The sequence below is a fragment of the Protopterus annectens genome, chromosome 3.part0 (assembly GCF_019279795.1).
Source record: "Protopterus annectens isolate FY-2018-M chromosome 3.part0, PAN1.0, whole genome shotgun sequence".
NCBI classification, from domain to species: Eukaryota; Metazoa; Chordata; order Ceratodontiformes; family Protopteridae; genus Protopterus; species Protopterus annectens.
Genome location: NC_056731.1, coordinates 510,709,561 through 510,727,645, shown reverse-complemented (window position 1 = coordinate 510,727,645; position 18,085 = coordinate 510,709,561). Strand labels below are relative to the sequence as shown.

The 18,085-nt window shown below is 38.7% G+C and overlaps 1 protein-coding gene across 1 annotated transcript in view; it reads right to left on the bottom strand.

Annotated features, from left to right (window-relative positions):
* LOC122796453 (EF-hand calcium-binding domain-containing protein 6-like) overlaps nucleotides 1–18,085 on the bottom strand; it is a 1,291,945-nt gene that overhangs the window by 826,997 nt on the left and 446,863 nt on the right. The window contains exon 7 of the mRNA XM_044064930.1: nucleotides 15,717–15,853. Within this exon, the coding sequence (XP_043920865.1) occupies nucleotides 15,717–15,853 (137 nt within the window). The remainder of the gene's footprint in view (nucleotides 1–15,716; nucleotides 15,854–18,085) is intronic.

The following is an 18,085-nucleotide window of genomic DNA, read 5'->3' as shown; positions in this document are numbered from 1 at the left end:
TGACCAGGCCAAGTCATTTGACACAAATACACACTGAGGTATTAACTCAACACTGCTAGAAGTGGCCATAAACACCTATATCACCAAGTGGGTAGACTACTGGATCACATACATGGCATGTAAATATATTAAAATATGTGATGTGACCTACATCTCTAGTCCAGTGAACAGGTCTGTACATCAGAACTGTCTGCTAGGCCCTTTTCTGTCCATTATTTAAGTCACAGATGTCAAGAATGACATACACATCCTGTGCTCAAATGGAGTACTACAGATTGTGGGCAATCATTGACTGCACCTGTGATATTAATATAATGCAGATGGTATCAAAACACATCAAAGATTGCTGTCACAGCCATGACAATACATGAAATTAAATGAAAACATGAGGAGATTTGATTACGTTATGAAAGCAAATGCACAACCCATTTATAATGTAGATATCACACCTCTATAAGCAGACCAATTGGTGGGTGACCTGTGTACTGGGGTAGATGGTATGTGGAATGTCCACCAGCATGTCCCCACAGTGGTGACTACTCCCTTGTATGTAACACATCTCCTGAGTACATGTAGGATATCCACATCAAAGGCCATAATACCTCCATAGTTCACAGCCTTCACTACAACTATAACTGAGTATAATGCACCTTTCTTCATGTGCCTCTCTACACATCTTCCAATGATGTGTAACTGAAGTGTACCACCTTTGCCATAGTAAGCTTCACACATCTTATTGAACATACCTAGTGTGAAGAAATTAGACACTGTCATCTGTGGTAGTATGTCTGGATGAAGTTTTGTACATCATTTCGGATTGACCTGTGTAATATATGCTAGCATAACTAGCTATAGTATTGTAAATAAGTTCTTGTATGTTGATTAATACTCTGTAAAGGATGTTTGACAGAGTTGAACAGTGTTCTGTTACATGTCTAACTGCACATGTTTGTGCAGGAGATTCTAAATGCAGACTGTCTCAGAGTCAGCTGATCTACAGATGATGTCATCAGAATGTGTTCAGATGCTCTATGTTTACTGTCAGAGACTGAAAGACAGGATGGAGCTTTAATAAACAACTGTCTGTTTTTTTTTTTCAAAGAATGAAATGAAAATAAGAAATGGAACAGTTGAAACAGTTTGCCTGGTTTCTAAAAGAGCCTGCTGAAGACAGTTGAGTTCAGTTGACTTGATTGTTTTGAGTTAACAATTTACAGTTGTACTGCTTTGCTCTGTTGTAATATTTAGTTTAGATCAGGGTCAGTGTTCTTCAGTTAGATAGGAAATTATAGCTAATTAGTCAGTTTTTTTCTAAAAGATGAAGTTCTATCCTTCAGTATTAATTTAATTTTCCTGGTGACTGAATTCTGTTTGTTGATTGAAATGACTGTTTTACATTTTTAATAATTTTGCTGATAACTAAATGTTTTATTATCTTACATTGTGGCTGGTAAATCAGTGTATTCTTTAGTGATTTGAGAGCTTATACCTGCTTTGTTAAGTCCTGAGCCACTCTGAGAGCCTGGCTGCTTTAGGTCATTTGCTACCATTTGTTTTGATATCTAATTTTAATAATTGTACACCCCTTTGAAAGGGCATGTAGACATGCTGATTGGTGGCAGCATTTTACTGTATCATTTATGGGAAGGGTCACAGCTGAAAACCTGTGTCAGGCTTTCCCAGAAGTGTTTGGATGTGTGAGATTCAAGTTATTTAAGTGTTAGTGTATCAGAGGTCTTAAACTGAGACAAATTGCTCTGAAGTGTATAATAAGGAGTTACATTAGGGGTTGACAGAAGTATACAGTCCACTCCCTGGTTATGGGGCATGATCCTGTTGTGCTCTTAGGGGAAATTGTGAAATATTACTCCTGTTTAAGTTACGGTCTCACATTGGAGTCAGTAGTGAGGATTGAAGTTTTTCAGTTACTGACCCAGGATATTAACTGGGCATCACATATTGTTGGCAGTTCAATGGGACAGTAATTGGACATCACACCTAGGTAGTCTTTTTGTTGCATAAACATTACTGTCTGATGATGCAGAATCCCCATCAAGGTGTTATACCAGATACATGTGTGATACCTGTTCTGGTGATGCACACTGTACATACATAGCTGTTTGACAACATTGATGGCATGGGTTACATTCATGAAAGTGTGGATTGTGCCATATATATGCCATGCACACTAGTCAATTAGCCTGTATTTATCATAATGTTGCACCACCAAGAACAAAAACAAAAACGACAAACTAAGCAAAACTTGCCATCGCTCACACCTCCGATTCAGTGGTGAATAACAGCTCTGAAAATCCAAATCCGCTGTAGCAAATGTGTCAAAATAGTAACGCTGAACGCCAATGAATGAAAATAATTTATTTAAGCCAAACAACTCAATGTAGCTTTTCGTCGGCGCTCTGCGCCAACTTCTTCAGAATTTAAAAACAGAAAACTCACGCCATTACAATGGCTTACATAAATGCAATAAAACTAAACATGTGATCAACACACCCCCCTCCTCCTTCCACCTAATTTAAAGGTACTGAGCTCACCGAGCATAACTTTAAAATGACAATGATCACTGCCTAGAATCTAAAATTAAAATTAAAGTTTTTACTAATCATTATGATTGATTACCTCAAACAACCATATATATGAAAAATATAAAAAACATATTCTATACATTGATTCAAATCAACATGTGCGATGACCCTGCTGGTCCTGATTCAAATCAGAATGAGAGCATTAGCCTCACAACTAATCTTAATTTATTTGACCAAAAGTTGATCAAATTAAGGAAATTACAGCTGGAGGTATCATACTTTGGTGAATGCCGGCGGGCGAAGATAGTTCCGAAGGGACTTCGTTCCTGGCAGTACCCAACAGGACTAGAAGAAGGTTCTAAGTTTCATCAGGACCTCCTTTCCTTATTTGATAGGCATGGGTCTAAACTCGTGAATTTAATTAGCACTCATTATCAGGAATCAATAAACAATTTGACAAAAGAATTATCGACCTTGGATGAGGAGATCAAATTGGACATTCATTTTCCAAGGTATAGATATGAGTATGAGCGGATATATACCAGTATAGATCAATATATATCCAAAATCACTTCAACCAAAATAAAGAAGCTCCAAAGGGACATTAAGGCATACAAGGATGGGGTAGCTTACCCTAGACCCCCTAAGTCTCAAGGGAATTTTAAGGGGGAAGCTAGACGAGTATCGGACTGCTTGAATAAGCCGTTAAAGCATGATCCGTGGGTGTAACACCTCCTGCTCCCTGTAAGTATCACCCAGGCAGTAAGCCATAGCCATTTCCCTTCCTTCAGTCTGATTATCTCATTCGTATTAATGTTTAATGGAATGTAACCTTATCTGTTCTGCAAGAAAGGTGGTATCTGATGTTCTTTTTGTGTTTTCTATTTAATGTTTATTCCATAGTGATCATCTGTGGAGTTGTTGCCATCTGATGCACACTCTTTTTTTGTTTGTGTTTTATTTTCTCATTTGAAATAAATAATAAAACATATACAAAACCCAAACTTTTAGTAACATACTGTCTTGTTAGGTGTTAGAAAAATATGTATTAATGCATATGTTTAGTGCTTATTAGAAGCTAAAAGGGTTAACACATTTCATTCTATTTTATGTACAGCTTAATTCTGTATGAAATTATAAGATGCTTTTTCAAACTGCAGTATGCTTTCTGAAATTGCAAGATGCTCTCTGACCTAGTATTTGCTAGCACAGCCAAATTCATGTTTATGCCTTTTGGAAATGTACTGAGAAGCAGGTGATTATCTGCTAGGTCAGGAAAATGAATGAATAGTGAATGAATAGAACAATACTGTTTTTTATAATGTGATTGAATATGAACAATCAGCTCTGTTCATGTTATGAGAACATGCACAGCTGCGGAAAAGAAGAGATACATCAGACAAAGACTGCTTGAAGAAATGAACTGTAATCTGTACTTGCTTTGTGCTCGAATTAGCCATAGTACCTTGAATGGTAACATTGCATAGTGGGAAAGTTGTATCTGACCGGTGGTCATCAAGGCCACGTTGTTTTTCTTAGGAAGTTTTTTTGTAAACTTGATATGCCAGCAGAAAATCATGGACAAACAGCTGCTGAGAAATAATATTGAAAGAACTTGTGATTTATTACGTCAGCTTAGTAGGCAATACCTTGTAAGAAATGTATAAAAGTAGTTTCACTTCCTGATTCTAGTTAGACAAACTCTGTATTAGCACGTTTTTGTCTCCTTGCTGCAAGATTAAAGTGCCTTAACCTGAACCTGCCATGTATTGATCATTTTGAAGTTATTTTTCCTTTGACAGATTGGTCCTCCGGACCAGAAACTCTCACTTCGCCTCAGGTCAGATGGGCCAGGTGGCATGAAACCATATGGGGAAGAAACCACATCGGTTCTTCTGCTTTGAAAGACCTCCGACTGAATTGTTGTTCAAAAGAGGCCAGCCACTTTTCTGATCTGCGACTGGAGGACGAGTTGCTGTACGAACCAGGAGTGGGTCAATCACGGAGACTCAGGTAAGGTGAGATTTACCTTTTTCTGTTTTAGATCAGGGACTTGATTGGAAATATCTGTCAGGAGATTTATTGTTGTACAAGTCAAGGACAGAAAGATTGCAGTCTTGTCACAGATCAGGGAAACGGAATAGGTAAGACAGTTATTCTAGATAAACTGTGAAGCAGAAAATCGTGGTACCACATGAGAATAAGAAGGGTTATGTAACATTTTTTAACAATCAGAACAATATGGGTAATAAGTGCACAAAAAGTTCCCAAAACCCACCGCTAACCGAAGATGCAAAATATATGCAATTACAGCGTGCCGACAATGCTAGATACTATACAAAATGGGTTAATAAATATGAATTTAATGGTAAATTAGAAAAATCCTCACTTATTAAACTTGTCAAACAGCTTAAAACTGATGCAAAAGGTCAGGTAAAAAGGCAACGTCAATTCCTTAGGCACACAGGTGGATTGAGGAAGCAAACAGTACAGAACAGAAAAGTAATAATTCAAAAGCTATGTTTCTAGATAAAGAAGACAATGATTTGGTGATAGCATCAGCCCCTCCACCCCCTCCGCTTCCCGCACCAGAATATGAGGTGAGTGGACAAGCTGATCCACCTCCGCTATACCCAGCTGTTACCGCAAAGCCAAGACCGTATGTTAGAGATCCCATCGAGACTAGGTCTCAAACACGTAACTTAAGAGGGGATACTGAGTTATATGAAATAAACAAAAATTCACGAGATATGAGTGAAGAAGAGATATGTCCACTCATAGAAGTACCAAATCCTCAGGCAGGACAAGCAGGACAGGTCGTGACTCTCCTAGTATATAGACCGTGGACACCGGAAGACATCTGGAAAGCCACAGAGGGAATTCCCCATCCAAAAGTTAATTTTAGAAAATTCTTAGAAGACTTACAGGGCATGAGGTTAAGTTATCATTTGAATGGAGAAGAAGTAGAAAAAGTAGTCAGACAGATCGTAGGTCCAGATTGGCACATGATCAGTGGCAACTGGAATCCCGTGATGCAGAACATAAGCCACTCCCACATAGTAACGCAGAACTGGATAACAGAGTGAAAGGTCTGACAGACCGAATCTCTGAGAAATGGAAACCTAGGGCAGACTGGACTTGCATTAATCAATGCATCCAACAGGAAAGTGAAACTGTTGACAGATATTATGCTAGATTAGTAGAGTGTTTTAATAACCACTGTGGAATGCAGGTACCTGAAGATCAAACACATGATTCCCCATATGAGCAGCAATTAAATAATGCATTTTTGAAAGGCAGTATTTTGCCTATAAGCAGCTTTATTATAAAGCACATGGTAGACCATCGTACAAGTAGATTACAGTCACTACTTGAATATGCTAGGCATGCTGAAAGGCATTTTAATAGTAAAAAGAAAAAGAAAGCCCAAGTATTTGCTGTAGAAGATGGAGCAGAAGTTTATGTAGTACAGTCCGGGAAAAAGGGCAAGAAAAATGCCCAGGGAAACAAACAATCTGACAAACGATCAGAAGAGTTTGAAGAGAGAAAGAAAAGGGGTGAGTGTTTTAAATGTGGAAAAAAGGGACATTTAGCAAGGGATTGCAAGCAAAACAAGAAGGTGGCCATGGAGGATAAGGAGGGTGAGGACTGACTATATGATAGTCAAGAATCACTAGAAGGGAATAACCAAGAAAAGACAAATGCAAATGTGATAGAGGGAGTAGAGAATGTGATAGAAGAAATAGAGGAAGTACAAGAAATCACCGATGGTGAGGAAAGTGAAATTTTGGACTTAGCATTATTGAGCATAGAGCTCTATTTAGCAGACACAAAACCGGAAGTTACACTTCTGGTAGAGGGGAGGGAAGTTAAATTCCTGTGTGACTCAGGGGCTTCACGAACCCTGATACATCCTTCCAAATTACCACAAAATTCAGAATCACTTGATTACGTATTAGTGGAGGCAGCTAATGAACAGCTGTATCGGGAGCCACTCTCCCATAACATAGCAATAACTGACCCTGTTTCAGGGATGACCCAGAAAAGCAAAATTGTTGTTTCTGCAAAATGCCCAGTGAACCTTTTGGGCAGAGATCTTATGCAGATATTTGGTGTAGCAGTAGTACCGACTATGCAGGGTATGGAAGCACAGCGATAAATGGATAATTTTGTGGTGCAACCGGAGGGTGAAATATTTTATTGGTACAGCCAGGACTTAGTCATGACTGGTCCAGGGGCAGTAACCGAAGAACTGATGAATGTAGCCATCAGTAAGTTCCCCTCCCTTGACACTGATAAACAGCATTTGTTGCACTGTACTCTGTATTATTGTAGCAAACCAGGACCTGATAAGGAATATGAGCAAGAACTGTTTAAAACCATGCAAACAGATTAGTATTACGTAATCTGTACTGGGACACAGAAGGGAACAGTGTAGTTAGCTGTTCATTGCCCCAGGAATTCTTTGCACTCTATAAATCTAATCGATTACCACATGTTAGTTTAACTAAAGACAAGAATGTGAAATGGGCAGATCTTGGAGAAAAAGTCACAAAGTGGGAAAACAAACAGGGTTAAAATTATCAGGACAGGGAGTACAAAAACAGAAGCTAAATTGGATAATGCAGACACACTCAGCTGTACACTTGCAGTCTAGCGAGGACAGCTGATTAGCACTCTTACTAGAAGAGGAAGAAAAAGCTTTACGGAGCATACCGGAAACTCTCTGGTCAACAGGGAAATCAGATGTAGGACTAATTCGTACAGCAGGACCAGTTACTATTACGCCAAAATCAGCATTCAGACCTCAAAAGAGACAGTATCCCTTAAGGAAGGATGCATAAATAGGAATCAAACCTATAATAGCAGCTTTACTTAAGGAAGGAGTACTGGTAGAATCTCCTGATTCACCATGTAACACACCCTTATTTCCTGTTAGGAAAGCAAACGGGGAATGGCGTATGGTCCAAGACTTACAAGCTGTTAATGATGCAGTAATACCTAGAGCACCTACGGTGCCAGATCCACACACCTTGTTGAATGATTTAAAACTTCAACAGAAGTATTTTTCTGTGGTAGATATTAGCAATGCGTTCTTTTCAATACCGATACACCCTGACAGCCAACATTGGTTTGCATTCACATTTCAGGGGAAAAGGTACACATACACGTGACTACCACAGGGGTATTGCGAAAGCCCAACAATATTTGCACAAGAGATGGCAAGCAACTTGGTGGGATTTAGCCCACCAAGAGGCAGCCAAATTCTACTTTATGTAAGCGACATCCTGCTGGCAGCCCCCACCCAGCAAGAATGCAGGGAAGATACCATAGCATTATTACAATTTCTAGCCACTCAAGGACACAAAGTAAACAAAAACAAATTGCAGCTTTGGAGAAAACAGGTTAAATACCTGGGATATGTAATATCCAAAGAAGGCAGAACATTAGATGAAGATAGAAAAATAGCAATTTTACAAGCACCCAAACCAATTAACAAGAAGGAAATGATGTCCTTCCTGGGCACGACTAATTTCTGTTGGAGTTGAATTCCAAACTATGCTTTGGAATCTGCTCCACTGACCAACTTAATATACAAGGAGCCTCTGGCAGCACAAGATTTATTACAATGGACACCAGAAGCAGAATCAGCTTTCTGCAAAATGAAACAACTGATAGCATCCTCATTAGTTTTAGGATTACCAAACTATCATAAACGTTTTTTCCAAACTGTAGATTGTAAGCAAGGTTACATGACATCAGTGTTAACACAGCAACATGGGGATAAGCAATGCCCCATAGCTTATTATTCATCACAGCTGGACCCAGTGGTGCGATCCCTGCCCCACTGTGTACAAGCAGTAGTTGCAGCTGCAATGGCAGTACAGGCTTCGGCCTCAGTAGTGTTGTTCCACCCTCTCACATTGAGAGTGCCTCATGCAGTCGAAATTATTTTACTGCAAGAAAAAGTAGCATATCTTTCTCCTGCTAGGCATCTTTCCTGTATGACTATACTCTTGAACCAACCTTATATGACAATTGAATGATGTACAACTTTAAACCCATCTACCTTGCTTCCGACCCCTGCAGATGGCACACCACACAGTTGCCTGCAGGAGCTTGAGCAAAAGACACTGCCTAGAAAAGATCTAACGGATGTTCCCTTGGATGATGCCGAGGTGACATATTACATGGACGGCTCATGCAGAAGGAGTCCTACAGGACAGAATCTAGTGGGGTATGCAGTAGTTTCTGATACTGAGATTTTAGAAGCAAAGTCTTTACCACACAACTTATCTGCACAGGCAGCAGAATTGATTGCTTTGACAAGGGCATGTACCTTGGCAAAGGGTAAATGTGTGAACATTTTTACTGACAGCCAGTACGCTTTTTCTACTGTACATGTTTTTGCACAACAGCGGAAAAATAGAGGAATGATAACTTCTACTGGTAAACCGATTAATCATGCACAATTTATTATAGATTTGTTAGAATCTATTCAGTTACCTCAGAAAGTAGCTATTTGTAAATGCGTAGCTCATACTAAGCAACAGGATAGGATTTCAAAAGGTAATGCGAGAGCTGATACTGCTGCAAAGCAGGCAGCTTCAGATTCAGAAGTATTTCTTTTGAGTGAGGAATTACAACCTTCTGAGATTTTAGATTTAGAAATGTTAAAAACAATGCAGACACTTACTACAAATGTAGAAAAATAGAAATGGATAAAACGAGGAGCAATTCTTGAGAAAGGGCTGTACATCTCCAAAGAAGGAAAACCAATTTTGCCGTCTAACTTGTTTAGATATGCAGCTTTGTTGAGCCATGGGCAGTGCCATGCCTCAACAGGGGGAATGGTACAGTTAGTGAACCAAGTGTTCACTGCATATGGATTTACAAACTGCACAAAAAATGTTTGTGCAGCATGCCATGTTTGTAACAGACATCATGCACAGGGGGCACTGACGCCTAAGCAAGGGAGTTTCCCAACACCACCGTACCCGTTCCATACTATCTGTATGGATTTCATAGAACTAAACAAATGTGAAAATAAGAAATATTGTCTTGTCATTATAGATATGTTTTCTAAATGGGTGGAAGCTTTTCCGACCAAAAATCCAGATGCAGCTACTGTTGCAAAAGTCCTCGTTAAAGAAATTATTCCTATATTTGGCATACCGGAAAAGATCTACAGTGACAATGGCACACACTTTGTAAATCAAACCATACAACAGTTGAGCCGATATTTTGGAATTTCTTTAAAGAACCATTGTGCATACCACCCCGAATCCGCAGGATTAGTAGAGAGGCATAATGGGGTTTTGAAAAATAAACTTAGGAAATTGATTAGCAAGACACAGAAGAACTGGGTGCACTGCCTGCCTCTGGCATTGTTGAGCATGAGAACTGTTCCAAATGCAAAGGGGTTAACTCCTTTTGAAATATTGTTTGGGAGGGCATATTATATACCTCAGTGGAAACCTCTCATGCCTGCAGACCAGGAGGCTGATAGTTCACTTGCAGAATACATGAGATGACTTCTAAGTAATAAACAACTTTTGCAGTTGAATTCTGTTTCAGATAAAGAACAAACCAGACCATCAGAAGCAGCAGTAGTCCTAGGCACGTGGGTCTGGGTGAAGGTCATTAAGAAAAGAAACTGGACCACACCGAAGTGGGAAGGGCCGTACCAAGTGCTACTGTCAACACCCACTGCAGTCAAGATCACAGAGCAAGCATCCTGGATTCATCTGACACACTGTAAATTGGTTAAAAACTTTGAACTGGACAAAAAACTTGTTACTGTTACACAAGAACAAAATGACCAGATACGGAGCAAATAGAAATGCTAAACAACCTCAGAAGTATTGCATGATCATTCTGTTGACCATATTGATAACATTAATCTTTTTGTTGTGACCTTTCCTTTTTCCAGCCACATGAGCTGAACTGAATAAACGTGAATCATTCATAGACTGGCATCCGAACTTTAACACTTACCAAGCAATTAAATATGTGTATGCTGAAACTTTTAATGTTTCGAATTGCTGGATCTGCACAGCTATACCAACAGCATACGGGGATTATTAATGACTGCTGTCCCCCTAGGGGTCAATGAGACCTGGGAAAATTTGCTTTTTGATACTACAACTGTAAAATCACAAGATAAAATAGCATTGTACCTGCCTGTTACACAAAAGGGAATTGTATGTTTTTACAAAAATGATACTGTTCAGGTAGGTTGGAGTAATTGTAATGTGACTATTCCTTACAAATGTTATACCAAAGCCAATAATGCAGGGTATATCTGTGATACAAATTACGACTCATATCTCGAGTCAATTCATAAGACTATTGATGAGATACAGCGTAATCCTGTACTTTTAAAACAACTATCTATTATTGATAAGAAAATGTTTCATGCAAGGCAAGTGTATATTAATACTAAAGTAGAGAATTGTTATTTTGTTTGTGGGGAAAAAGGCATTCAAATGGTTACCTGAGAACTGGTCCGGCTGTTGTTTTTTGGGTTACCTGGTTCCGGCCATACGACACACTGCAGTCTTACCTCAGGGAAAGATTCGAAATGTCAGAGAGGTCACAAAGAAAACCGGAAATCCAATCAGAAGGCCTGAAAATCCAGTGGGACGAATCGAAGCAGGCTGGAGAAACCATAATTCCGTAAAAAATAAAGACAAACTGACACACATGGACTTGAGTGACACTATCATATCGTGGGCAGGTATAGCCCCTGCATATGGTGCAGTGAAATCGATTTGGGAGCTGAGAAAACCGTCCAAACTTCTTGAAGTAATGAGTAATGTAACTTTTTCTGCTCTCGAGTTAATGACTGATGAACTGAATGCTATGAGAACTGTGGTGCTTCAAAACCGCATGGCTCTTGACTTCACCCTAGCGGTGAAAGGTGGTACATGCGCTTTAATAAAAGAGGAGTGCTGTTCGTATATTCCTGACAACCAGCATGAGATAAACGACCATCTTGAGGTGATTCAGCAAGTGTCGGCCATGACCAAACCAGGCCCAAACCCACTGACAAACTTTTTCCAGAATTTGTTTGGGGGGGTGGGGTAGCATCCTAATGAACATCCTGATTGCCATTTGTGTGGGATTACTCCTATTAGGAGTGTGCATTTGTTGTGGTATTCCTTGCATGAAAAGATTGATCAAAGATTTTATAGACATGTCAGTTTCTGAGACTTTATATCAAAGTACTGCAATTGAAGAACTGTTGAAGAGTGAAACACTTTCATAAGTTTAAACTGAATGACTCTCTTAACTGCAAATTCTAAATGGAAAGAGGTTAGGAGAAGAAGCAACTATTTATGCTTTTGAAAATAGAATAAAAGTATTAACAGGGGGGAAATGTTAGAAAAATATGTATTAATGTATATGTTTAGTGCTTATTAGAAGCTAAAAGGGTTAACACATTTCATTCTATTTTATGTACAGCTTAATTCTGTATGAAATTATAAGATGCTTTTTCAAACTGCAGTATGCTTTCTGAAATTGCAAGATGCTCTCTGACCTAGTATTTGCTAGCACAGCCAAATTCATGTTTATGCCTTTTGGAAATGTAAAGCAGGTGATTATCTGCTAGGTCAGGAAAATGAATGAATAGTGAATGAATAGAACAATACTGTTTTCTATAATGTGATTGAATATGAACAATCAGCTCTGTTCGTGTTATGAGAACATGCACAGCTGCGGAAAAGAAGAGATACATCAGACAAAGACTGCTTGAAGAAATGAACTGTAATCTGTACTTGCTTTGTGCTCGAATTAGCCATAGTACCTTGAATGGTAACATTGTATAGTGGGAAAGTTGTATCTGACCGGTGGTCATCAAGGCCATGTTGTTTTTCTTAGGAAGTTTTTTTTGTAAACTTGATATGCCAGCAGAAAATCATGGACAAACAGCTGCTGAGAAATAATATTGAAAGAACTTTTGATTTATTACATCAGCTTAGTAGGCAATACCTTGTAAGAAATGTATAAAAGTAGTTTCACTTCCTGATTCTAGTTAGACAAACTCTGTATTAGCACGTTTTTGTCTCCTTGCTGCAAGATTAAAGTGCCTTAACCTGAACCTGCCGTGTATTGATCATTTTGAAGTTATTTTTCCTTTGACATTAGGCATCTGGCTACAGTGATTAAAATTAAATTGGGCTGCACAGTGGTGCAGCGGTTAATGCTGTCGCCTCACAGCAAGAGGTTCTCTGGTTCGATTCTCGGCTGGGGTGCCTTCTGTGCGGAGTTTGCATGTTCTCCCTGCATTCGCGTGGGTTTCCTCCGGGTACTCTGGTTTCCTCCCACATTCTAAAGACATGCTTCTGGAGCATTTCTTCCCGGGCCTCCGCTGAAAACAGGATCTGTGGAACCTAGTTGGACTTTCCCGGTCAATAAATGTTAAATAAAATTAAATAAAAAAAAAAAAAAAAAAAAAAAATCTTTTTATATTGATAAGTTATTTTAATCTCTGTGGATGTAATCATAACACTGAATAAAATCACATGTGGTTTCATAAAGGAATTCTGCCCACCATAAAAAGTGTTGTTTCTATATATGATGACCTCGAGTCCATCACATATTTAAATTCTTTGATTTTTTTCCACCTTAGTCACTGACATTCTCATCACCACTTCTTAGTCATTTATATAGCCTGAAGAAACGTCCACAGAGCCTGCAATTGCACTGATGACACTTTATTACCTGCACAGGTAGCATAGCTCTCAACTTTTCTTCTCTGAAATGAGGAACAGTAGCCCTCATAATGTGGAACAAATGGGCAAAATTTGAAACAGTTACTAACAGCTTAACAAATTCAACTAGGAAGGTCATAGGATGGTTAAAATATTCTGGTTTTACATATGAAAATGATTGTTTAATGAATTAATGATTCTTTTCTCTTTACCACAGACATCAGTTAAAATATTCCTAACACAGAATGTGTGATAGAGCCTTTCTATGTGGAGCTTTGAGGAACATGAACTTTTTAAGACCCCAAATAAAGTAATGTTCCTCATAATGAGGTACACTTGAGAGGTATGAGAATGCTGACCAAGTACACAGAACAAGACGTTAATGTATGAAAACAAACAGCAAGAGAATGAAATCCAGCAGAATTCACATACAATTAGACAGATCATTAACAGTAACAATAATCAATACAGGGAAAACAGCAGCTGAACATGGGAAATCACATTTATCACTTTCATCTAACAGATACATGACCCATTTCACTATTAAATAAATAAATAAATAAATAAACAAATAAATAAATAAATAAAATACATAACTTGTACTCAAAGTGGCAGTGGTGGTGCTGGGGGGATGAAATGTTAGTTGTCATACTTTCTGACACCAGCTCTAAAAGGTAACAAGAAAACTCTATTGTTCGGTATATATTTCTCGGAGGTACAGGCCAACACGGAAGGACTGTGGCTGACCAAGTTTGCAGATGACTGCAAACTGGGCACCATAATCAACTCTCCAGCTGACACAAGCATCCTCCAAAAGGGCCTCATAGAAACAGACAACTGGTGCCAGAGCCATGGCCTCAAGCTAAATGCCAAAAAGTGTATAGTCATCCCATTTGGCAAAAACAAAGTGCCCACAAATTACCACATAGGTGGTAATCCATTAAGTACAGAAGAAGTAATTAGGGACCTGGGGACCCAAGTTGATAGCAATCTCTCATTTGACAACCACGTGGCCAAAGTGGTTAGAAAAACATTTTATATAGCCCACCTAATCATGAAGGGATTCACATCTAGATCATGGAGGTCACTGTGCCGCTTTACTCATCCCTCATCAGGCCCATAATTGAGTACAATGCCCCTTTGGGATGTACCTTACCAGACACCTGCAGCAACTGGAAAGACCCCAAAAGTACCTCACCAAGAGGATCAAAGGGCTCAAACAGATGCCATATGCTGCCCGGTTAAAGAAACTCCAGCTCTACTCAGTGGCATACCGCCTGTTCAGAGGCGATCTGTGCCTGACGTATAAAGCCATGTCCAGCCCGAATTAATGGACATGCTGCACCTCAGAAAATCCAAATCCCATCGAGCTACGCGCTCGAGAGACTTGAACCTCAGCACTGAAATAAATAGGACATGCTGGAGGGACAGATTCATAACCCAGAGGCTCCCTTCACTCTGGAATAAAATCCCAGTCCAGGTTAGGCAGAGTCCCTCGTTGACTCTCTTCAAGAGGAATCTTGATGAGTGGATGGGAGATCATAGGTTTACCCCGGGTATCACTTCTGTGTCACTGTTAGACAGAGGCACAGTATACTAACCTCGAAAAAGGGCATAGCAAAATAAATTTAAAATGGGTGGCAAAAGCCAAACACATTCTGGCTAGGCTTATAAATGCCCTAGGGCAGATAGCCTAGTATGAACCTATGAACCTATGAACCTATATATATTCTGGTCTGTATGCTAAAATTTCAAAGATCCTAAACTGCACTAATTTAGCATGTAGACTACAGAAGAACAGTAATAGTTGTACAGTTTGCCTGTCACTACAAGTCAGAATTAATGTATTCAGGTGTCAATACTGAGGAACAGCACTGAGGGATAACTGAAAATGCTATTAATGGAAACAGGCAATGGCTGTACATAAGACTTTACTTGATTTGGAAACTATGTAACTCATTCTGATCTTTGACAGGTTATAGAAGTAATAGGTCTGTAAATCGGTATATATCATTTCAGCGAACAGTCACATCGCCGAATGGCATTATATTGACAATGTAGTCAGTCAAACTGTTCTGATTACATTCGCATTACAGCGGAATCAGGAAATTTGTCCATTTTTCCACTGTAGTGTGATCTTGGAGTTGGTATATATAGATAGCGGGGGGTCAACAGACTGCATTTTTGATGCAGTGCCATTTGGAGATGTGACCATTCGCTAAAATGATGTAGACCCATATGGAAATACAGCGATGAATGAAAGCAGACCTGGGAGGAAGAGAGATAAAACAATGTCTGTAGTATACTTTGTTGTAGTATATAAGAAGAAACGGCTGACTAGCATGCTAGAAATCTTGAAGAAGTTATCTAGGGATTCAGGGAGTAAAAAGAAAGAAAAAAGGGAATAAAGAGGTAAAGGAAAATAGAAAGAAATGAAGACATTCTACATACTTACTTTTTTCATCTGCTAATCCACTAGGATCCAATTGTTCTTCATGGGCTGCTTGACTTGCACTTGGATTTCTAAATTCAATTCCCAGTCTTTTAAGTAGTACATCTCCCTTAATAACCCCTGTTCCTTCTGTATCATACCTAAATAAATGGAATAGTACAGATGCTTAGGGGGCTCTCTTTTACCAATTAAAAATGAGAGTTCACAAACAACATAAAAAGAAAAACATTTAAAAATTAGAACTGTGACTAACTCAAACAATATAACATGGAAGTGTTCGTCTGATTAAACTGTACACACATCAAAGCACTGTATGCTTTATAATCTCATTCACATGGATGTTATTTAAGATATATCATTAAGTTGAATTTCAAGCTATATTGCATATATCACATTTCATTTTGCACTAATACAAATAAATATTGCTTTTCTTAATCAGCAATGTGAAAAAAAAGAAAAGTATGCTTCTTAGGATACATAAAGCAGAAGATATTTTTAGAGGGTATTCAGACAATCTTGTAGCAGATTGATTGACTCTTGCAATGTCTTAATGAATCACATCCCACACAATGTAAGTTGCAGGAGCCTCATCCGAAATTATGAAAGTGATCAGAAGAGTGCCTCAGGACATGGCTCTGGGACTTCTTCTCCTATTTGCTATTTACTTCTCAAATCTCCAAGGAGAGAGCCAAGACCACTGGCTAATAATGTCTGCAGGTGAATGCAAACTAGAAGTTAAGTCATCCTATGACACTTAGTCCAACCAGAATGAACTTTCCCAAGTAAAATCTGTGTACTAAAAATAGGCTCTACCTAAATGCTAAAAAAAGTGTAGTACCATCACTTTTGGTAGTGCATCCCCTCCCCTAATCATACCTTCTAGATAACACACCACTTCCAAATGAAAATGTAGTTAGGGACTTAGGTACACGAGTTGATACCGCCCTTTCTTTTGACTATCATGTGACGACTGTTGTAAAGAAATATTTTTATATAGCTCAGCTAAGAATCAAAGGAATGTCATCAAGGTTTAATTACACTGATCAGGCCAATATCAAATGCAATGCCCTTTTTGTGATGTATCTCACCAAACATATCAAATAATTAGAAAGACTCAAAGGGTTCCTAACCAAAAATGTCACAGGCCTTAAGTGCCTGAGCTACCAAGAGAGACTGGAAGCTCTATCCTTTTATTCAGTGTCTTACAGACTTTTGAGGTAGATCTCTGTCTTGCTTATCTTGCCATTACAGATGTGATTGCCCTGGACCTCCTGTTCCTCTGCAACTACAATATCTCCATCAATACCAGAACCAGGGACCAAAATCTTTCCCAATAGATAAGAAAAACATAATGGAAGGACAAATTTATAATCCAGTGCCTCCCGAACCTCTGGAATAAACCTCCCCTGCATATTAAGCAGTGTGACTCACTATCTTCCTTTAAATATAAATTAGATGACTGGATGGGCATCCACAAATTTACTCTGGGATTGACCAGTAAGGGCCTCCTGGAGAAGGGAGGTGTGGCCTGTGTGAAAGCACATGTAAGGCATGAGCAGCCATAAGACTTGATGGCCTTAGAATATCTATGAATCCTACGAAATTCTTATAAAACATTTTTATATTAAAAAACAACACCAAATATTGACTTGTACCTGCAGTAAAGAAAGCAATATCTGTCCAATTTTTCTTTACCAAGATTGGAATATGACCTAGAGAATTTCTGAGCATTGAGCCTTGATACTGTTGTAGGAGTACGAACCTTGGTAGATTCTTGAGCAGGTAGCTGACTTAATGAATGAATGAATGAATCAATCAATCAATAACTGAATGAAGACTGAATGGGAATGAGGGTAAAAAAATACTGAAAATGTTATTTAGACACTTTGTTGGTTTGAATGCTGGATCTGTGGTTGGGGTTTCTATTCCAGGTCTCCAAAGGCTGGAGTTCAGACTTGTTGTGTATATATATATATATATATATATATATATATATATATATATATATATATATCTCAAATACAGTGAAGCATATTGCAGCAAATAACTCTATAAGTGTTTTTTTGGTTTATTTAATTCAAAATTTTAAACTTAGTGGAGCCTAAGTTCACTTTTCACTTTGTTAGGTCATGTGTGAGATTGTTTGGCTCACTACAGAATGTCAGAAACATTTATTTAACTGCTTATTACAGAAACTGTGTGTCTTTGCATGTTCAAAGGTTCAAAGTTTATTCTAGCAAAGCATCTGCGCTGCTTATGCTGTTGTGTTGTGTTTATGGATGATATGAAAACAAACTGCTTGGTATATGTGTGAAGACTGCCACAAAGTTTTCTGGATCATTCGATAATGCCAGACATTAGAGTTTCATATC